Raw genomic sequence first — 24,086 nt, 5'->3', positions numbered from 1 at the left:
TCAAGCTTTGTGACATGATGCATTATCCTGCTGGAAGTAGCCATCAGAGGATGGGTACATGGTGGTCATGAAGGGATGGACATGGTCAGAAACAATGCTCAGGTAGCCCGTGGCATTTAAACAATGGCCAATTGGCACTAAGGGGTCTAAAGTGTGCCCAGAAAACATCCCCCACACCATTACACCACCACCACCAGCCTGCACAGTGGTAACAAGGCATGATGGATACATGTTCTCATTCTGTTTGCGCCAAATTCGGACTCTACCATTTGAATGTCTCAACAGAAATCGAGACTCATCAGACCAGGCAACATTTTTCCAGTCTTCAACAGTCCAATTTTGGTGAGCTCGTGCAAATTGTAGCCTCTTTTTCCTATTTGTAGTGGAGATGAGTGGTACCCGGTGGGGTCTTCTGCTGTTGTAGCCCATCCATCTCAAGGTTGTGCGTGTTGTGGCTTCACAAATGCTTTGCTGCATACCTCGGTTGTAACAAGGCATTTTCACCCACAGGACTGCCACATACTGGATGTTTTTCCCTTTTCACACCATTCTTTGTAAACCCTAGAAATGGTTGTGCGTGAAAATCCCAGTAACTGAGCAGATTGTGAAATACACAGACCGGCCCGTCTGGCACCAACAACCATGCCACGCTCACAATTGCTTAAATCACCTTTCTTTCTCATTCTGACATTCAGTTTGGAGTTCAGGAGATTGTCTTGACCAGGACCACAACCCTACATGCATTGAAGCAACTGCCATGTGATTAGTTGACTAGATAATCGCATTAATGAGAAATAGAACAGGTGTTCCTAATAATTCTTTAGGTGAGTGTATATCATCATTTAAAACTTATATAAAGGTGTAACCAAAAAAAAACTAAAAACTAAAAAGGGATTTTGCAATACTCTGTTGGGAGTTGTTTATCCTATGTGTCTGCATGGGACCACTCAGTGGTCATGATGTGAGCTGTGACCTGTTGAGGGTTTTGCTGGCATGTTGCAATAACGTATTGAATTTGCATCATGATAAATTGGACTCCTTAGAAAAATTTGTTAAAAAGTAAAAGTGGACACATCTGTACCTCCTTGGCTCTCTAAGAACCTATCTCAGGGTGTTTAACCCCTTAAAGGGTTTCTACAGCCAGTACATATTGGTGGTGGTCCGACTGGCACCTTCACTTATCAGCTGTTGGAAGAGGAGCAGGTGCTTGTACGTGCACCACTTCCTCTTCAAGATTACTGCAGCTCTTATTCAGCGCTGCAGTATGCTGGTAAATACAGGGTGCAGAGCCTCCTGCTTCAGCTCCATACACCATCTAGTTTCTGGCACTGTGGCTGCCTGAAGCGGCTAATCGGTGGGGGTGCCAGGTGTCAGACTCTCACTGATCTGAAACTGATCACCTATCCTATGAATAGTTCATTTATAACTGTAGCATGGACAACCGCTTTAAAGCAAATTAAATCTGTCCTATCAATTGAAAAATATATAGTGTATACCAATCGTAGCATTTGTTGTATTTTTGGCAATGAATTACATATGTAGGCCATGCAAGCTTGTGGAATTTTCCATAATGGTGTTCATTTTTGGAAATATCTACTTGTGCATGCTGCCTTCTTGACAGGTGGTCTGGCTGGGTTTGGCCAACAAACATCTAGATGAGACTACCGAACCAGCAGACTCAGCTACATTAGCTGCTCATCAAGAACGCTCGGTCAAAAATGTATCATTCTCTACGTGATTTTTCTGGTCAAACAGGTTAGCACCAGGCCACGCAGAAAGATCAAATACAGTGATTCCAGATCATTATAAAAAAAAAAAAAAAAAGAAGATAAAACCATTACTTCATATAAGAGCAAACACATATTTCCCCCTACATACAGTATATCCTCACATCTATAGAGCAGTATCTATTAAGCTACTTTAAGCAGACGCCATATGGCAGATACAGTTGAGTATTTTATAAGGTGTCTAATGGCTTAGCACTGCAAAGAGCTATAAATATGGCACATGGTGGCCTGGGGGTCTTTGAAAACACTAAAACAAGCTACAGGTGCAATGAAATGTAGATTTAATGATTTGAGTATGAAAAGAATGTGCAAATGAAAGTATCACAAGTTTTTGCTTTTGATGTGAAAAGTTGACAAATTAACTATGCTTAAACCCTGGGGTTGGCTGTGGACTGATTATTATGCCTTCATATGAATTTATAGTTAGAAAAAATCACTTACGGCTCCTGCATAATAAGAGACTTTCTTTGCTTGGGCTTTATTTCAGATTAAAATGCCAACCAGCTGAGATTGTAGCACATTTAAAAACCCAATGGAGTTCCAGGAATGTTCTTGGCATGAGGTTAAAAAAAGCACCATACATATCTTAGTTAATGTAATTAATTGCAGAAAGCTGAATCTCGGGGCTTTAGCTTTGAAATGTGCAGAGTGATTTTCAAAAACATTGCCAGTGTTGACTCAATTTACATGGAAGGGAAATTAACACATTTAGTAGGCCTGTATTAAGGTGATGCCAAAGTGGCTCTTTAACACATTTTTGTGTTGCTTTCCAACATGAGTTCAAACTACACAGTTAAAACTTGTATATGCACTGTGTACTTGCACCTTTTTTCACAACCATGAAGAATTTCTCATTTTCCTTATCCGACTCAGCAATGAGTTGGAAGAACACGTCGTTATAAAAGATACTAATGCCAAAAGGCAAGCTATGCACCCAAATATTGTAGCCCGATGTGCTTATATAGTGTACTAACCTGCACAAAGCAGTCTAAACATCAATTCCTTTAAAAATGTTATACCAGAACTTGTGTAGCAGGAATTTAGAGTTTATACATATTAACATCAAGGCCAATACACAGCCACCCATATCACCATTTTTATACTAGTCAAAAGCTGTTGTGTAGCGTCTAGCTAGCTCCATACTAATCTAGTATTTCCATCATATTCTGTTACTGAATTATCTATAACATCATTCATTGCCAACCAAGACTAGTGTAAAGTTCAGTAGCTCACCATTGACTAGCCACCAACATTATAGTGCTACCCTTCTATCCCTTCTCCAGAATATCATATATCCTGTATTATAGTGCAATGCTACCATGAGGCCTGGACTTACTAGTGTGTCTGTGCCTAGAATCTGTCTGAAAAGTGGCGCAAATTTGGATTATTTTGAGCAGCTAGGCCTTCTCCAATGTTTCCCGACTTGTGTAAAAAGGAACTAAGATTAATGGGAAGTGACCTGGCTTCACAGAAAAGATGGTGCAACCTAAGATGCACAGATTCGTGTTAGAATTATTTTATAATTTTTTTTCTCAGAGTAAGCTAACCAATAGTTTGTTAGTTATAGAGACAGAAATATCTGGCCATCAACAACATGATCATCCAGCCTGAGACACTGTGATAAATGTGGTGCAGATCTAGACAGCCTCTCTAAGTTTACACTATCTTTAAGAGTAGATTTAGTCAATTTAGTAAATCTGCCCCTATGTCTTCCATATTTCAGGCATAACTTCTGGGATGCTTGAGACCCCCTTCCCCCCAATAGAATGAAAGGGATATCCAAATATCCTGTAATTACATCGCAGTTTTATTTTAATGGCAGTGTGAAATCAGAATTAAAGATATTTTCTCAGAAAAAGACATGGAAGTCCTATACCAGTGCATGATCAGTGGGTCTGACCATTGGAACGTCCAGTGATCAGCAACATCCAGCACAGCCGCACATAAGGACATAAATATTTACTATGATAGAATAATACTTAAGTCTCTAGAATTGGATAAACACCTTGGCGATCCAATATGCCAATGCCATCAATGTGTTTTCCCATAAAACCACTTCCGTAATATTCTATGATAGTATAATATTTGCTTTGGACTTGAATTTTTTCCTGCATTTGTACATTCAAACATGTTGTCTTCATGATTTGTATAACAGGACTTTGGATATTATTTTTCTGAAAATCATCTTTTATTTCTCTTTTTATTATTTTAAAGAAAATAAACATTTGTCTAAGCAAGAAAACATATCCGGACCACCAGAAATTCTTGCCATCCATCGAGTCTACATTCAGACCCGACAAGAAAGACGCATTAATTTTACCATTGGGAGCAGGGCATATTTACTTCCCGAGACATCTGTAGTGATAAAGTGCCCTGTACGTCGTTTCCAAAAGTCACTCATTAAATGGGAAAAGGATGGACAACCTTTGCGATATTCAAAAAAAATTGGAATTACGAAATCAGGATCCTTAAAGATACATAACCTGGAAGTTCGAGATATTGGTGTCTACAAATGCATTGCACAAACTGCTTATGAAATATTTGTCCTTAAACTAATTGGCACTGATAATAGACTCCTCGAGGCACCAAGCTTTGACAAAGATCCCAATGAAGCAAACAATTTGGGGGAAAAGTGGCACAAAATGAGTAAGATGTGGAAGTCATGGAATAAAAACAATAACTTGTATCATGAAGACAATCCAGCCCAGGACATCATGGTTTTAAGGAATCTTGAAACTTTGGTGACTAACTCTGCAGAAATATATGGTTCTCAAGAATTTAAAGACAGGAGGCTGGAGGCAGCTGTTCTACAAGGTGCTTACAGCATGGATACAGTCCAGTTTGAGGCTCTGGTTAGAAACATGAGTGAACTTATTGAGGCTGGTGAAATCAGTGATGATTTTGCAAGTCAGATTATATCCCATGTAGTGAATGAGTTGTCTAAACCTCAGTCTCCTTTGGAAAAGTGGAAAGGACCCAATGAAGACAGTATTTCAAACCATAAGCTGGTTGCAAAAGAACCAGATAGTGTGATGCATTTTAGTAACAAAGCCTTAGACAAGGATAGCAGAAAAAGGCTACTAACAATTCGCAATCAGAAGAATGGTTATATATTGACTTCTAACAAGACAATGAATCTGATCATTGGGAGTAATGGCTTCATCACTAACAAAACCCAACTGGTTACTATTCAATGTGACACTGACGGTGACCCTAAAAGTAAATTAACTTGGAGTAAGAATGGAGAACCGTTGAAATTATCCAACAGGTAAGTGAAGCCTAATAAACATTACAGTCTCTTTATATGTCTCCTTTCTTCAAAAGTAAATATAGCTTTGTCTGCTTTGATCTGCAGTCTAGAGAAGATTATTTCAGTACATACTGTATAGAGTGAGACAATGCTTTATCTGAATTTGTGTATACTATGATCCACTCGATGTATGAGGCTTCAACTTACCCCTGTGTGGGTGCAAAACTGAGTACCGATATATAGCAGTTTAGGAGACCCATTTCTGTGATTTAAATTTAGCTACCTCATGACACAAAGTGATTATTTATGTATTCAACAAATTCCCAGCTTTTAACTTTTTACTTATTTAGTTGTGGTGTGACATTGGACAAGGAGAGTTGCAGTTGCTTGCTGGGTGGGACAGACGAAGGGTCAGCCGTCTGACACCTAGCAAGTACACTGCCTGGCCCAAAAGGTCACAGACTCTTATATTTCATTGGACTGCCTTTAGCTTTGATTACGGCACACATTTGCTGTGGCATCATTTCCAAAAGATTCTGCAATGTCACAACATTTATTTCTGTCCAGCGTTGCATACATTTTTCCCCAAGATGTTGTATTGGGAAATTTGGAGCACTGCGCAAAGTCTTCTCCAGCACATCCCATAGATTCTCAATGGGGTTCTGGTATGGACAGTGCGGTAGCCAATCCATGTGTGAAAATGATGTCTCTTATTTTCTGAGAAAGAAAAAAATCTGTTGATGGAATAACCTGGTCATTCAGTATATTCAGGTAGTCAGTTGACCACATTCTTTGGGCACATTACGTTTCTGAACCTAGACCTGACCAACTGGGAGGCTCTTACCTATTTGCTTATTTAAATCCAAGTGGCAACCTTTTTTTGTCCATTGGACCATTGCATGTTACTCACTAGGCATTGGACTCTGTGTTGGACTGGAGTTCGTTGATCCTACCTTAGAAAATTATTCTCGGGGCCTAACCCTTGTATTATTAATAATGTATAATAAGTTTTGAATCAAAGAAATTTACCCTAGAGGCAAAAGTCAGCTCCAAATGTTTTTCTCCTGGATCTTCGGGGCCCGCTATGGTATCAGAAGGCCCACCGTAGGAACCTTGGGTACTTTGGTGGGCCAGTCCGAATTTGATCAGACAGTTGCCTCAGTAACAGTGCAGTTGGTTCACTCCACACAACATGCAGTTGGTTCACTCCATAGTTCTCCATGTCAGCTTGTGTGGGAGAGAATATGACCTGTCAATCCCTTCAAGTTTACTTATTATGAGCACTAATCTAATGATAATATAGTAAAAAAAAAATGTGGGTTCTCTAGAACTTTTTTTTTATTCCTAAAATAGCAAAATAGCACCACACCTGTCCACATGTTGTGTGTGGTATTATAGCTCAGCCCCATTCACATCAATAGAGCTGAGATTCAATACCAGACACAACCCATGGACAGGTATGGGGTTGTATTAGAAAAAAAGCAGCCATGTTTTTCTAAACCTGGACAACCCATTTAAGTGCATTTGAAGAACCAATTCAGGAAGGCAAGATCTAAATCATTAAGTCAAATAATGAAAATCTTCTGTAAGAAAACTGCTCTACAAGACATTGTGCCTGGTTTAATAGTGAATTTCCTGGTGACAGACTTTCTTTAAAATATAAGTAACTAATGTGCTGGGTGGGTAAGATCATAGTATTTACTCTCTTGCCAAAAGAAGAGTGGTGATGCCACATTCCAAATCAACCTCTATCCTCCAAATTGCCATATTTCACAAAATATCCTTGTAAACAAGGGTAATATGCAGGTGGTTGGAACAAATAGCTAATTCAGTCCTGCCCTCTGGGCTAGGGAAGCAATTTTGTCCTTTTTGGCTTTTTGTGGTCAGCCTAGAATTCTTACAAATTGGGAAGACCACACTTTACTGTGCTTCCTGCTTAAATCCTAGTTGCAAGCATGAAAACATGTCTCTTGTGTGACTCAGATTGGTAATCAGTGGGTCACACATGGCTTATAGCAGGTGTTATGAGCCAGTATCTTAAAGCCGCAGGAAGAGTGCTAGTCATGTAGTGTTTCCAAGCGTGTTCTCTCTGTTCAGTTATTTTTCACATATGTTCATAGTGAGAACAATACTTTTAACAGTTGTATTAATGTGTCTGGATCGGGAGGAATTACAGCATGTCCTGGAGGTGAAGTAGAAAGGAAAGATTTTTAGTCATTGACCTGTTACCATATAAATCAACCAGCATCTGCATTCTGTGTAGTCTCTCATCCAGTATAAATACATCACTACACATAAATCTACTGGACAGAAAGTACAATTAGACATATGGAGTGTTGAAGCCCTGTTGAGAAATATACAGTATGTGACTATAATGTAACATGGTTGCAATGTTTAATGATACACATTACAAATGATGAGAGAAACATTAATAGCCTGTAGTACACATAATCATTGCTTAAGGAGCTTGTCCCATCTGGACATGTATGGCTTATCATTAGGATATGCCATAAATGTCCCACCTCCTGAATGCGTGGCTTTCTCAATTGACTGCTATGAGACTTCGGGAAATAGCCGAGCACTAGCTTCACTATTTTTAGAAGTCCTATTCCTATCAGTGGAGGTGTGGCAATGCACGTGAGGTGTCCTCTGCATTAATTGCTATGGAATTTTTGCAAATAGGTAAGCATGCTTACTTGGCTATTTTCAGAAGTCCCATAGCAGTGAATTGAGGGGACACAGCACATGCATGGCATGCTCTTCATCCATGGTGGGGCCCTATTCTTATCATAGGAGTTGGTTATAGAGGTAGGTCTTATTGATATTCCATAAATGTCCAGATGGCAATATGTCTTTAATTTTAGTAATAATAGTAATAATAATAATAATAAAGATATAAATAAAAATAATAATTTCACAACTCATCCACAGAGACTGAAAGTGAATCTAGATCTAGTCCTTCTAGCTTAGCTGTTGTTTACAATCTGTCCGTCTATCTGTCTAGGCAATCCTCTAGCGACAAATATGCCTCCTGTCCTGGACTCCGGGCTGATACCTCTTAAGTGTTCACTTATAAATTGCTTATCAGGTTAGGTCAGGATGGACTTTTATACCTTGATTGTAAACAGGGATGTTTCCATTCACCGGCAATGAGAAGACATCTTGAAAATGGGGAGGAATTTAAACTATATTTATATTTGAAAATTGTGTAAGGTATTATTGTGTACTGATTAGCGTTACTTACGGTACATGTGCTTACGGTACATATGAACGTGTAGCACATGTGCTTCCTGATACTTAATGGGCAGCGCAACGTAGTTTCCTCCAGCCAATGACTGGTCACTAAAGGGTGCTTAAGCTTTAGGTTTCCTAGCTTGCTAGTAAGCATCGAAGGTGTGCTGTTTATGTTCTCTGGACTGGTGGCTCCCCTGCAGCGAAGTCCGGATTCCTGTATAGGGAATCCTGGCCTTCCTACAGCCAATGGCTAATCACTTGACAGTATTTAAGGCACCTTGCCCTATGGGATGATATCTGAGCTTTAGGTTCCCTAGCTTATTATGATTACGAGTATTACCTGACTCCTTGGTGCTTTGTACCAGTGTCTCTGACCCCAGTGGGACAGCTGCCAGTCACATGGGACTATTGCATGAGGTAGCAGCTTGGTGGCATCCCTGTAGCGATGTCCATCCCTGTATAGGGGTTTAAGGGTGAAAACTAGGTCACTGCCAGGACAATGCCCTAAGTTCTAGCTCAAAGTCAAACTGGTTGGTTGGCTCAGTGGTTCCACACTCACTGCCCCTAACATCTGTCCTGAGGAAATGCCATCATTATTGAATCCCTGAAAACCCCAGTCTTAATAAGATTCCCCCATAATGTTTGTGTCTTCTGGAGTGTGTCTGTCCTTCTCTTGCCTACATCTTGCTTTTCTTTACTGTAAAATACGATGGAGAATTTTTACATAGGGAGATTTGTAAATGTTGCTTAAAAAACTAAACCGAGATGTGGGCAAAAGAAAAATAGAAACATAAACCAGAAATCAAACTCAATCCTTAGGCTTGGCAGCAATTAGTCCTAAGCATTAAGCCAATGTACTTAGCCCTTGAAAGATTCCTGATGGATGTACTTTTTGCATGTTTCTTTTTATTATATTTATCCTCTTTTCTTACTATTTTAGCTTGGAAGAATTCCCTGTTATACATCCCTTGAGCCACATGATTAAATGCAGAATACCAAAAACTCTATACCAAATATTTTCATAAATGGATCTTAAAAATTAGGCAGGCCTTGTTGAGGCTTTGAGTGCTGGCATTATATATGCATTTCTGCATTAGTGACCCACAAGAGATTTTGTTAATGTCTCTCTTATTCTGCCACATGGTAGCTTTAAAAGGACACACAATATGTATTCTCTGCCAGTACCGAATCCCAGAAAGTCCCTGAGTGATGATTGATGGCTGTTTTCTATATTCTCTCTGTTCAATCACAGAATTATAAGATTAGGATTTGCTGGGTTTTGGCAGTGTATTAAACCCAGACATACAGTGCTCTGTGGGGATATATTACACCTTATATACCAAGAGGTTGAGGCAGTAAACTGACAGTCTGGTTTCCCTTCTAAGCCTACAGACAACAAGATTTAGTAGCCATTCCAGAGCACTGAGAACATAAATGACAATATTTGCTAACTGCACGCTCACATTACAGTGTCCTGGCGCTCCGAATTTTTTATTTTATAAAAAAAAACATTGTTGTTTGTAAAGTACTGTATCGTTAACATAAATGAATGGTTTTGGTTAGAATCAAGTGCGAGGCTTTGAATAGTTGGGGCACAGTTTTTAAGTAGCACAGGAGGTGTATTTTAAATCATCTGCCTTACGCTGGGTTCAGACCTGAGCGTTCTGAAACGAGCGCTCTGTATGCGCGATTGTACGGGCGTTTACAATCGCGCATACAGAGACTGGCGTTCACACATTGTCGCGCGTTCCCGAATTTCTATGTGCGAGAACGCGCGACAAACGCCCAAAAAAAAGCTCAAGCACTTGTTTGAGCGTCGGGCGTTTTACAGCGCGATCGTACGTGCTGTAAAACGCCCAGGTGAGAACCATTCCCATAGGGAATCATTGGTTCTTGCCTGTTGTGCGTTTTAGAGCGCGTAGGAACGCGCTGTAAAACGCTCAGGTGTGAACCCAGCGTTAGGGCTTGTTTACATCTGCATTGGAGGCACCTTTTTTCGGGGCCCCCATTGTAGATTCCACAAAAAAGAGCAAAAAAATAAGTCCTGCATGCGTGATTTGTTTTCCGCTAAATAGCAGGCATCTCAGGGAAAACCGAATGATACCCTTTAGACTCAATGGTCGGTTCCATTTGTTTCAATTATGTGCCGAATCTAGCACTATTATTTTTGTTGTTCTACTCCTCTAAGGCCTCTTACATTGCACCTGCACTGAATACGGACCCATTAATTTCTATGGGGCTGTGCACATGAGCAGTGATTTTGACGCATCACTTGTGCGTTTCGTGAAAATCACAGCATGCTCTATATTGTGAATATAGATGGTTATAAGGGAAAATAATAGCATTCTTAATACAGAATGCTTAGTAAAATAGGGATGGAGGGGTTAAAAAATTAAATTTAACTCACCTCATCCACTTGTTTGCGCTGCCCGACTCGTCTTCTTTCTTCTTCTTTGATGACATGGAAGGAAAAGGACCTTTGGTGACGTCACTGCGCTCATCACATGATCCATCATCATCAAAATGCTTTGCACTCGCGGGGAGAAATCGTGCATTTTCCTGCAACGCACCCGCATCTTTTCCTGCACGTCACCCGCAACGCCCGTGTGAAAGAGGCCTAACTGTGAATGTTGATGTAAACATGGCCTTAGACCTCACTCTGGGTTAGTGGATTGCCCTGGTTTATCCAGTAAATGTTTAGCTATATACAGGGGCGTAGCTATAGGGGGTGCAGAGGTAGCAGTCGCTACCGGGCCCAGGAGCCTGAAGGGGCCCAAAGATCCTTTGGCCATATATGAAGACACTGGTACTATAGTGCATGCTGGGAAGGCTCTTTCATAGATTTTGCACTGGGGCACAGAATCTTCAAGTTACACCTCTGGATGGAGGGAAGGGGTTAGATCAAGAATTTGGCATGGGGAAGGGGTGCTGTTTCAATTTTTGCCTCAGGCAGCACAAAGTGCTCCCTGCCCCTAGCCACAAAGCATTGAGGGAAGGGGGGCCCAAGCTGAACTGTCGCAACAGGACCCATGAGCCTATAGCTACACCCCTGTTTATACATACAGTAGATCTATAGATCTCAAGCTTTCAATGATTACAAAGGGTTCCCTTAAAGGGAAACTGTCACGTTTAACATGGTGTTTGAGCTGCAGGAAGCATGTTATAGAGCAGGAGGAGCTGAGCATATTGATGTATAGTTTTATAGGAAAAGATTCAGCATAGCTCATACTACCAATTTCAACATAAGAGGTTCCCTTTAAATACAAAGCACTCAATGAACATTGGCATCTACAGCATGCTCAGCTGCTCAGACACAGCATGTAAATCACTGCAGTTCAAACATTTTTTATTTGAAATTCCCGTAAATCAATGATTGACTTAGGCCTCATGCACACGACCGTTCCGTTTTTTGCGGTCCGCAAACCGCGGACCCACAAAAAACAGAAGCTGCCTGTGTGCCTTCCGCAATTTGCGGAACAGGCGGCCCATTGTAGAAATGCTTATTCTTGTCCGCAAAACGGACAAGAATAGGACATGCTATATTGTTTTTGCGGGGCCACAGAACGGAGCAACGGATGCGGACTGCACATGGAGTGCTGTCCGCATCTTTTGCGGCCCCATTTAAGTGAATGGGTCTGCGCCCGAGGCGCAAAAAATGTGGCTCGGATGTGGACCACAACAACGGTCGTGTGCATGAGGCCTTAGAAGAAGTGGACTCCCAAAATGTCACGTAGAAGCAGAAATGAAGGTGGACTTGGTGTCCTGCATGGCCTGATATTATTATCTTATGTATAAGAGAAAATGGACATCATAATAAGGAAGGTGTTTTTCACCCAGAAGGACACTTGAGTATGAATCATTGACTCACTGGAATTTCCAATGAACAAGTTGCCTGGTGGTCTGTACTTTTTGCTTTATTGTTGATACATGGGAGTGTGGTGGAGCTCCTGACATGGCAAGACTTTGATGCATAGTAACACGGGTCTGCGATATTTGGAAAATAATTTTTTATCCACCGCCACGTTGGCAGGTACCTACTCCAGGACCGTCCAACTATATAATGTGTATGGGGGATCCCGACACTCCTCTAATGGCAGATGTCAGGGGAAAGAAGGATCAGTCATGTTATACTTTAGCATTCCTGAACTTTTGTTTTCAGTGGAGATATGGTACTACCGGTGGAGTCTGGTTTATTTCCCTCTCCAAATTGAATACACATGCATACTCAGCCAAACTGATTATGCATGTGGGAGTATAGAGGAAAAGCTTCGGCAGAACAAGCATATTGTAAGTGTACTGTATGAGGAGCTTAAGACTGAATATCTAACATGCTTGTATTTACCCTTAGGCTTTTCCTAGAAAATTATGGAAAGCTGCACATACAAAATCCTGGCAGAGAAGACATAGGCCTGTATCAATGTGCAGCTGTAAATGAGCAAGGATCTGATGTGGAAAGTTCACATTTGTATTTTGCAGGTAAAATGTGGTCATTAAATGATTCATAATGTGTAAATGTTGCATAAGAAACACTGAAGATTTACTGATCAATAACATCAGTGAATACTTACACGTAACTTCATATCACATAACTATACACATACATACTACTTCATACCACATACATACACACATACAGGTCCTTCTAAAAAAAATTGCATATTGTGATAAAGGTCATTATTTTCTGTAATGTACTGATAAACATTAGAATTTCATATATTTTAGATTCGTTACACACCAACTGAAGTAGTTCAAGCCTTTTATTGTTTTAATATTGATGATTTTGGCATACAGCTCATGAAAACCCAAAATTCCTATCTAAAAAAATTAGCATATTTCATCCGACTAATAAAAGAAAAGTGTTTTTAATACAAAAAAAGTCAACCTTCAAATAATTATGTTCAGTTATGCACTCAATACTTGGTCGGGAATCCTTTTGCAGAAATGACTGCTTCAATGCAGCGTGGCATGGAGGCAATCAGCCTGTGGCACTGCTGAGGTGTTATGGAGGCCCAGGATGCTTCGATAGCGGCCTTAAGCTCATCCAGAGTGTTGGGTCTTGCGTCTCTCAACTTTCTCTTCCCAATATCCCACAGATTCTCTATAGGGTTCAGGTCAGGAGAGTTGGCAGGCCAATTGAGCACAGTAATACCATGGTCAGTAAACCATTTACCAGTGGTTTTGGCACTGTGAGCAGGTGCCAGGTCGTGCTGAAAAATGAAATCTTCATCTCCATAAAGCTTTTCAGCAGATGGAAGCATGAAGTGCTCCAAAATCTCCTGATAGCTAGCTGCATTGACCCTGCCCTTGATAAAACACAGTGGACCAACACCAGCAGCTGACATGGCACCCCAGACCATCACTGACTGTGGGTACTTGACACTGGACTTCAGGCATTTTGGCATTTCCCTCTCCCCAGTCTTTCTCCAGACTCTGGCACCTTGATTTCCGAATGACATGCAAAATTAGCTTTCATCCGAAAAAAGTACTTTAGACCACTGAGCAACAGTCCAGTGCTGCTTCTCTGTAGCCCAGGTCAGGCGCTTCTGCCGCTGTTTCTGGTTCAAAAGTGGCTTGACCTGGGGAATGCGGCACCTGTAGCCCATTTCCTGCACACGCCTGTACACGGTGGCTCTGGATGTTTCTACTCCAGACTCAGTCCACTGCTTCCGCAGGTCCCCCAAGGTCTGGAATCGGTCCTTCTCCACAATCTTCCTCAGGGTCCGGTCACCTCTTCTCGTTGTGCAGCGTTTTCTGCCACACTTTTTCCTTCCCACAGACTTCCCACTGAGGTGCCTTGATACAGCACTCTGGGAACAGCCTATTCGTTCAGAAATTTCTTTCTGTGTCTTACCCTCTTGCTTGAGGGTGTCAATGATGGCCTTCTGGACAGCAGTCAGGTCGGCAGTCTTACCCATGATTGCCGTTTTGAGTAATGAACCAGGCTGGGAGTTTTTAAAAGCCTCAGGAATCTTTTGCAGGTAGTTGATTCAGATGATTAGGTTAATAGCTCGTTTAGAGAACCTTTTCATGATATGCTAATTTTTTTAGATAGGAATTTTGGGTTTTCATGAGCTGTATGCCAAAATCATCAATATTAAAACAATAAAAGGCTTGAACTGCTTCAGTTGTGTGTAATGAATCTAAAATATATGAAAGTCTAATGTTTATCAGTACATTACAGAAAATAATGAACTTTATCACAATATGCAAATTTTTTTAGAAGGACCTGTATATACTGTAAGGGATCGTCTCTTTTCAGGGGGTCACACTCACAGATATCTCACTAGACAACGGATTTTCAAGGCCGGGCCCCTTGGTGACATGCTCCCGGTGCAAACACCCCTTTTATCATGCTTCCCCGGGACTTTACTGCACACCTCAATGTTCACATTGCCACAATACACAGATACAAATTAATACATACATACTACTTCATACCACATACATACAAAATCACCATTTCATACTACATACTATACTATATACTGTACATGCATACTTCATTTTACATACAGTATATACATACCGTACATACACACCACTTCAACCACTTATCCACCTGTCCTCAAACGTGACCTCCACTGGCTGCCTCTGATTTATGCCTTCCTCAACACTCTCATACCCAGGGCTTCTCCCATGTCTTCTTTTAAAGGGTTTCTACCACTTCGTTTTCACATAATTAGCTTTCAGACACTAGCGATCCGCTAGTGTCTGCTCTGCCAAACAATCCTAATATAATAGCTTTTGGGGCAGCCGTTTCGCTAAAAAAAGAACTTATATTGATATGCTAATGACCCTCTAGGTGCTATGGGGGCGTCATTAGCACCTAGAGGATCAGTCTACCTTCACAAGATGCCGCCTCCCAGCGCGTCCCTCCAGCCCGCCCATCGCCTTCGGAATGCGATCAAGCGAACGACTTCTCGCGCATGCGCCGTGCGCGTCTGTATACGGCGCATGCGCAGTGAATGTCTGACCGCTTCCCTGCTCAGACATCTCCACTGCGCCTGCGCCGATGACGTCATAGTGCTCCATCGGCGCAGGCGCAGTGGAGATGTCTAATTAAAGGGTCTAAGTGAAAAGTGTGCACGAGAAATGCGGATCTCAAAAGTGTTCTCTTTGCATATTTTAAGCTGAAATTAGTATGAATATATATATATATATATATATATATATATACAGTACAGACCAAAAGTTTGGACACACCTTCTCATTAAAAGAGTTTTCTTTATTAAGTAAAGAAAAACGAGTGGCCATCATTACTTTAAGAAATGAAGGTCAGTCAGTCCGAAAAATCTGGAAAACTTTAAAAGTGTCCCCAAGTGCAGTCACAAAAATCATCAAGCGCTACAAAGAAACTGGCTCACATGCGGACCGCCCCAGGAAAGGAAGACCAAGAGTCACCTCTGCTGCGGAGGATAAGTTCATCCGAGTCACCAGCCTCAGAAATCGCAGGTTAACAGCAGCTCAGATTAGAGACCAGGTCAATGTCACACAGAGTTCTAGCAGCAGACACATCTCTAGAACAACTGTTAAGAGGAGACTGTGTGAATCAGGCCTTCATGGTAGAATATCTGCTAGGAAACCACTGCTAAGGACAGGCAACAAGCAGAAGAGACTTGTTTGGGCTAAAGAACACAAGGAATGGACATTAGACCAGTGGAAATCTGTGCTTTGGTCTGATGAGTCCAAATTTGAGATCTTTGGTTCCAACCACCGTGTCTTTGTGCGACACAGAAAAGGTGAACGGATGGACTCTACATGCCTGGTTCCAACCGTGAAGCATGGAGGAGGAGGTGTGATGGTGTGGGGGTGCTTTGCTGGTGACACTGTTGGCGATTTATTCAAAATTGAAGGCATACTGAACCAGCATGGCTACCACAGCATCTTGCAGCGGCATGCTATTCCATCCGGTTTGCGTTTAGTTGGACCATCATTTATTTTTTCAACAGGACAATGACCCCAAACACACCTCCAGGCTGTGTAAGGGCTATTTGACCATGAAGGAGAGTGATGGGGCGCTGCGCCAGATGACCTGGCCTCCACAGTCACCAGACCTGAACCCAATCGAGATGGTTTGGGGTGAGCTGGACCGCAGAGTGAAGGCAAAAGGGCCAACAAGTGCTAAGCATCTCTGGGAACTCCTTCAAGACTGTTGGAAGACCATTTCAGGTGACTACCTCTTGAAGCTCATCAAGAGAATGCCAAGAGTGTGCAAAGCAGTAATCAAAGCGAAAGGTGGCTACTTTGAAGAACCTAGAATATGACATATTTTCAGTTGTTTCACACTTTTTTGTTATGTATATAATTCCACATGTGTTAATTCTTAGTTTTGATGCCTTCAGTGTGAATCTACAATTTTCATAGTCATGAAAATAAAGAAAACTCTTTGAATGGGAAGGTGTGTCCAAACTTTTAGTCTGTACTGTATATATATATATATATATATATATATATGAGAGAGAGAAAGGAGCTGATGTGTTAGTATAGGTTTTTTCACAGGTTACATTTATCAGTATAAACACTAAAAAGATCATTATGTAATATTTCTGAATTCAAAAACACATGCAGTTTAAAGGGGTTTCTGTACCTAAAATAGGTCCCTCAGCTAACCTGTGTAGAGAGTACACTTTCGGCAGTACTTACCCTTCTGTCGCTCCGCCGATTCCTCATTTGATGACCTGACTGATGTTCTGACTGGATGTTCTCCTCTTTCTTCCTGTTCAGCACATTTGGTGGAGATTTCAGCGTTGGAGCTCTTGCACACAACTGTATGTATTTTTTGGTCCGCAAAAAACGGATCCACAAAAAATACGGATGATGTCTGTGTGTATTCTGTATTTTGTGGGACGGAACAGCTGGCACCTAATAGAACAGTCCTATCCTTGTCCGTAATGCGGACAATAGGACATGGTCTTTTGCGGAGCAGACATACGGAAATGGAATTCACTTGGAGTAAGTTCCACATACGGTCCTTAAAAGAAACGGAACAGATACGGAAAGAAAATACGTTTGTGTGCATGAGCCCTTAGGGCGCATTCACATGACCATATTATTTTGCAGATCCGCAAATTGCAGATCTGCAAAACATGGGTACCGGCCCATGTGCGTTCCACACACATTATCGCAACTATAATAGAAAATGCTTATTCTTGTCTGCGATTGTGGACAAGAATAGCAGATGCTCTATCTTTTTTGCTGGGCCGCGGAACGGAACCGTCTGAATGAGCCCTAAATGAGCTCGCAACCAGTCGTGCTGTGACATGACCCCAACCAGGATTGCGGAATCAGCCGTGTGACAGAAGGGTTAAGTACTGCTGAAAAAATATTCTCTCCACAGGTTAGCTGAAAGACCCCTTATAGGTACAGGCCCACAGCACCCCTTTTGTTATGAGAACATACCCATCCTGTAACCAGCAATGGTACTGTCATCAGGGGTGCAGAGGTTGTGGTAGCAACCAGGCTGTGGCCCCCATGGAGCTCTCAGCTACATATGAGGAATTCGGTACTGTAACGTGATAGCTGGAGGTGTTATAGTCACCCCCAGTAGCTTCAAATTACTCCTCTGACTGTCATGCACACGTTTAAGATTCACTGAACATTAGTGAATTTAAGCCATATTCAGACATGGAATAATGTGCCCTGGCTGAAGATTATGCCTGCTAGGCCTCCTGCACACGAACTGTGCGCTCTGTGGTCGTGCGAGCCGCAATGCAATAACACCGTCCGTCGGGCAGCCGATCGCGGACCTATTCACTTTAATGGGTTCCGCGATCCGGCTGTTCCGCAAAAAGATAGGACATGTTCTATCTTTTTGCGGAACGGAAGTACGGGACGAAACCCCACGGAAGCATTCCGTAGTGCTCCCGTAGGGTTCCGTTCCGTGCTTCCGTCCCTCACCATTCCGCATCTCCGGATTTGCGGACCCATGGAAGTGAATGGGTCCGTATCCGTGATGTGAAATGCCCACGGAACGGCAGCCGTATATTGAGGATCCGCAAATGCGGTCTACAATACTGCAACGGGGCGCACACGTTTGTGTGCAGGAGGCCTTAAATGGGGCTAATCCACATGTGTCCACCCACCGCAGTTACTACATGGTTTCCATTTGGAACCTGAAGCAAGGTCATTAGATTTTTTTGTGTGACAAGGACTGTTGAAGTCAGTGGGACGGTGTTTGTTAGTTTATGTCACCAGGACTTTGCTGCAGAATATGTGCCAAATAATTCATCAGAATTCCACTGTGTGAGCATGCATAGTTAATAAAAAAATGTCTTATAATCACTTTTTTTACTTAGTTCTCACTTTATCTTAAAGAACCACCTACGATCCAGTCCTCCAAAAGAAACATCACCAGTCTGGACGGAGACAGCCTTTCGGCAATTGTGGGTGACGTTTTGATGATGAGAAAGGGAATGAATGTAACCCTGGAATGTCCTGTGAAAGGTATTGCAGTTAATGCGCCCATACTAAACAGTAACACATTTCTATTGGGGGTGTTTGTTTCCCATGTACATGAGATGTGATTGTCTCTTGCTGTCAGAGGATTTCTTCTGCACTGGCTCTTGTCGCTGATTATACTAAAATATATTTTTTGTAATCTATTGTAATTGCTTGTGAAGTTAAAGTTTAATAAGCACAATCGCACAATCGTTTTAGATTATTTTCTTGGTATCCCAGAAGAAAGGTCGAAAATATATCAAATAGAAAAAGAGCAGGTCAGTTTTATGCATCCTAGAAGCAAACTATTTAGTGTCTCGCCAAACTCCCAGCCTGCCAGTTCTCGTGCATGTGTAACAATAAAGGTAGGAACGTCCCTTTCGCTTTAGCTAAGCTCCCTTTCTAACACATACTCCAGAGCCATTCACCAGGTCTAGGCATCAATGATTAAATCGACCGAGGAACAAGCATTTTATTGGTTTATCAGGTGAGTATCATCACATTTACATTATCAGGAAAGAGCGTTTGTAGTAATTTTTATTCCTAATAATCTGCCCAACAATTGGACCATGTAAACCCAGCTTTAAGGCCCTTTTACAAGGGCTGATTGAGCAGGCAATTATCTGGAATGAACTGTTTGTTCCTGATCATTGCCTGATCGTAAGTGGAGCTGAGAGCTGCACTTACATTCAGCAATCACCTCTGCTGTATGGGGACAAGCAATCACTCATCTCCATATAGATAAATTTTTTCTGGGCAGCAGATTCCTGTCTATCCACATCCAAACCAAGTCAGTTTTCACCGTCCTGACCAAGCTGAATTTTGCACATCTGACGTGTCATTTTTATGTGGTGATAACATTGCAATGCTTTTACTTGTCCAAGCGATTTTGAGACCTTTTTTTGACACATCATACTTCATGTTAAATGTGGGTCAATATATTTTACCTTTTTATTTGTAAACAATAAAACTGAAAATACAGAAAATTTTACAAAATGAACAATTTTCAAAATTAGAATTGTTCTGCTCTTATGCCAGATGATACCTCCAAAATAGAGTAAGTGAGTTTTTCAAAAACTCGATTCGGCCGGTTCGCCGAATAAAAAAAAAAAATTTGGTTCGATCCGAATTTATTCATGGTGAATAACGTTTAAAAAATGGCTATTTCCTGGCTGTAGAGAGCCTTTATAGTGGTGTAGAACACTGTATCTTGCAGGAACACGCATAGGGAGTCTGCTGTGGTAGTGAAATAATACTGTGAGTCAGTATGACATGCAGATGACAGGCGTCGCTCTTATAATCACTGCACACTTCACTTATTTAAGCAGTTACGGGGCCAAATAACTCAAGTATGAACTCAGCCTTACAGGTCGATGTTAGCGTCAAGAAGAAGCGCACTCCTTTTACACCCTTGTCAGCTGATTCCACATAGATGTCTGCAGAACCTGTTCTATTAAACGCTTATACAAGTAGAGCCCCCCCGACAAAGTGGAGAGGGTGTCAGCAGTAAGTTTGTGTTGACGTCACTGATTATTTTGCCCTTCCTCTGATCCGTCAGAAGAACAACCCCCAAAAAACGGATCCTGTCTGTGGAGCATCCGCCTTCACTCGGTCAACATTTGGTCAGTAATACATCAGTATTGCTATGCCCCCAAAAAACTGGAGTGAATCCAAAACAGAGATGACTGAGTCAACCATTCAAGAGCCGCTGGGTTGCAGGTCAAGACAAGACCGCTAGCTGACACTGAGAGCTCAGGCCTCTCGAAGTGACCCCTGCTGCCACGGCCCCTTACTCTGCTGCGACCTGTGCCTGCGCCAGAAACATTTAGGCCTCTGCCGCTCCCCTGTGCAGGGCCTTGCACTTCTCTGTCTGATATACTGTTAGATCCAATAAATAAATAAATGGAAAATATAACACCCCAACAAAGTCTGTAATTTTCTCACTTCACCACACAACGGCTAATAAGCCCTTTTTTCCCCCACTAATACACACAAAAAAAGGGCTTTAAAACATATAACTGCACCGCTGAATGGCAAATAGGCCCTTATTTTTTTCCACTTATACACGCCACAGATGGCTTTAGAACATATAACTGCACCGCTGAACGGCAAATATATTTTACTTTTGCCACTAATACACTGCAAAAAGGGCTTTAGAACATATAACTGCACCGCTGAACGGCAATTAGCCCTTATTTTTTTCCACTTATACATGCCACAGAAGGCTTTAGAACATATAACTGCACAGCTGAACGACAAATATATTTTACTTTTGCCACTAATACAGGCCACAAAAGGCTTTAGAACATATAACTGCACCGCTGAACGTCAAATATATTTTTCTTTTGCCACTAATACACGCCATAAAAGGCTTTAGAACATATAACTGCACCGCTGAACGGCAAATATATTTTTCTTTTGCCACTAATACATGCCACAAAAGGCTTTAGAACATATAACTGCACCGCTGAACGGCAAATATATTTTTCTTTTGCCACTAATACACAACAAAAAGTGCTGTAATTATTATTTTTTTTTTTTTTGGGAGAATCTTCATTTTCAATCATTGTACATATATAATAGGAAGTGTACATGTAAATTTCAATAATCCAAACAATATATTATAGAACATAGGGTCAACAATACACATCGGATAATACTTGGTTTATAAAAGGCATTTCTTTTGCATAAATCATATATGAGGCAAGTCATCTCTATCAGTTGTTGATGTCCTTAGTCGGGACACATCATTTGCTAGTTATCTTACTAAATCTATCTGGGGAATATGTTTCCCAGCTGGTGAGCTCCTGCATTCTGCATATTTCCTGAACCTTTAATTTCCAGTCCTCCAAAGATTAAGTATTGTCACTCAACCAGTGTATTGGGATGAGGAGTTTAGCAGCCATAATAAGTAAATAATAAGTAAGTGACCCTTTGATTTTGAAAACTTTGTTAACCCTTTTAAGTGTTCCACAGAAACTAAAGCAAAATGGAGGTGAAACTTAAAAATGGAATGGGCACACTGCAGCAGCCCGCTCCATACATAACGTTGCATATCATCACGTACATGTATGTGATAATGCGTGAAGGAGTTAAGGCAGCCACATTAGATGGCTGCCAGCTGAAATTTCATTCGGCTGACAGCTATTCCTCGCAACCTCCCTATACACTTGTATGCCAGAGGTGACATTTACCTTCTGGAAAAGTCAGGACACAACCATACACAGTCAATGTTCAGCTGCTCCTGACATATTCGGCAAATGGTAATTGTCAGCGTGGCTTTTTTTCTTAGAGGGAGAAAGATTTTACCATTTACATTTCCCAGTCCCAGTGTATAATATGCAAACAGGTAAATATTGCTAATAGGAAAAGACTGTTACACCCTCCTATACACTATTCATCCTGCACCACAACATACCAATACATATTAAAAAATTTGTAATTCAGGAGGTTAGTTCCACTTAGGAATATTGTAGTGACAGATGTTAGCTTTCAGCATTGTGTGGAAGGGGGAAACTGAACACAAACTGGAGTTGTGTTGCGTGCGCACTTTACATAAAAATATGCTTACATACCTAATGTTTTCAGATTTCAATTCCCATCAACACACAGGAGCCTTGTCCAGAGTCTGGATTTACATTAGGCATGTATACACTGCTCAAAGTCATTAGGTAGAGGAGAAACACTTGGTTCCCAGATGTGTGCAGCACTATGTAGTTTTATATAACAGATGGATTGCTAGAATGCAAGACATCAATCTGTGCTGTATTGGAAGGCTTGAAATGTGTGCATAAAACCCAAACCCAAGTCAAAACGCACCACCGTACTACTCTTACTGTTAGCTGCTTTTATTCTTTATGATGGTCAGACAGCCATACATTTTGGGGTGCAACAGGGCGCATAAGCCAGAGAAGAGCTTTTTGTTTTATCGGTAATATATACAAAAAAAAGTGGGATGGCTCTGAGCGATGCAATCCGTTCCATTGTAAAAAATAAAATAAAATAAAAAGATACTTTTTTTTTTTTTTTTTACTGGATTCTGGATTGAAAAGTGTAGTGTACTGCACTTTTGTACCCTTTCTTTCCAAACCCAGCCTTAAGCCTCATTCACACGTCGGTGTTCCACGTACGTGTGCTGTACGTGTTCTCCACAGACAGCACACGTACTAATTCATGTGAATGTGTGTTTTCAGACATAACTTTTTTAGCCCAGTCCATGGGTCCGTGATTTTAGTGTGGAAGCATGCTGTATTTACTCCGCGTTTATGGATCCATCGTGTCCATTATAGTCTATGGGTCCGTGAAAACCACGGAGGCAACAGATGTCCTCCGTGTTTCATGGATCATTAGGAAGAGATGCTTTGAAAATTATTTTTCAGCTGCACAGTGTCAGTGCAACACGGATGACACACTGACAGCAAAAAACGGACACATGGACCACACACGGATTCTTCACGCATCACTGACCATCTTTTCACAGATTTTAGCACATATGTGTGAATGAGGCTCTAGACAGCTGAAGCCTTATTTCCTGTGAATGTCACTTCACAGTTTGCTTTGATGCAGATGATCACCTTTATGTCATGTGATCTCTGTGCCCTGCAGCCCTGCTGGCGCCTTCACTATTCCAGCATGCACTTCTCCCATTTTCCTTTTTCATGCTGTCATCTGTTGTCATTTCTCAAAAAGGCACAGTTAGTGGAAGTGCCAACATATGCCCACTCCACCATAATGACTGCTTGTCTTCATTATGCAATAAATAGTATTGGGCCTCTTGCACACGCCCGTATGGCTTTTTCAGTATTTGGTGGTCCGCAAAAAATATGGATGACGTCCGTGTGCATTCCGTTTTTTGCGGAACGGAACAGCTGGCCCCTGATAGAACAGTACTATCCTTGTCCCTAATGAGAACAATAATAGGACATGTTCTATCTTTGAACGGAACGGAAATACGGAAAAACGGAAATGGAAGGCATACGGCGTACCTTTAGTTTTTTTTGCGGATCCATTGAAATGAATGGTTTCGTATACGGTCCGTATACGGAACGCAAAAAAACGGAACATAAACGTTTGTGTGCAAGAGGCCTTAAGATGATAAATTCATCAGCTTTGTCAGTAATATTAGGAAAGACAAAAATCCTAATAGATACCTTAGGTGTTGCTCTCCCTTCTCTTAAAGTGTAGCTGTTGTTTCAGTTTGTTTTTAATATAGTGTAGGGGCAGGTATGTGAAACAGTTTTGTAATACGCTTTATTAGGGAAGGATGTTTCTTTGTACTAGAAAACAGGGTGTAAAGATTAGCACAGCTTTAACTGAGCATTGCTAAGGAGATTTTGTCTTAAGTCTTCAGCGTTTTACTGAGAGCTGAAGACGTGTGT

The 24,086-nt window shown here is 41.4% G+C and overlaps 1 protein-coding gene across 1 annotated transcript in view; it reads left to right on the top strand.

Annotated features, from left to right (window-relative positions):
- ADAMTSL3 (ADAMTS like 3) overlaps positions 1-24,086 on the top strand; it is a 468,234-nt gene that overhangs the window by 386,280 nt on the left and 57,868 nt on the right. Inside the window, exons 21-23 of the mRNA XM_044279573.1 lie at positions 4,002-5,055; positions 12,620-12,747; positions 18,586-18,714. Of these exons, the coding sequence (XP_044135508.1) occupies positions 4,002-5,055; positions 12,620-12,747; positions 18,586-18,714 (1,311 nt within the window). The remainder of the gene's footprint in view (positions 1-4,001; positions 5,056-12,619; positions 12,748-18,585; positions 18,715-24,086) is intronic.

Source organism: Bufo gargarizans, chromosome 2 (genome assembly GCF_014858855.1).
Source record: "Bufo gargarizans isolate SCDJY-AF-19 chromosome 2, ASM1485885v1, whole genome shotgun sequence".
In the NCBI taxonomy this organism is placed as follows: domain Eukaryota; kingdom Metazoa; phylum Chordata; class Amphibia; order Anura; family Bufonidae; genus Bufo; species Bufo gargarizans.
Note: the sequence above shows the minus strand (reverse complement) of the source record. Positions and strands in the feature narration are given on the sequence as shown.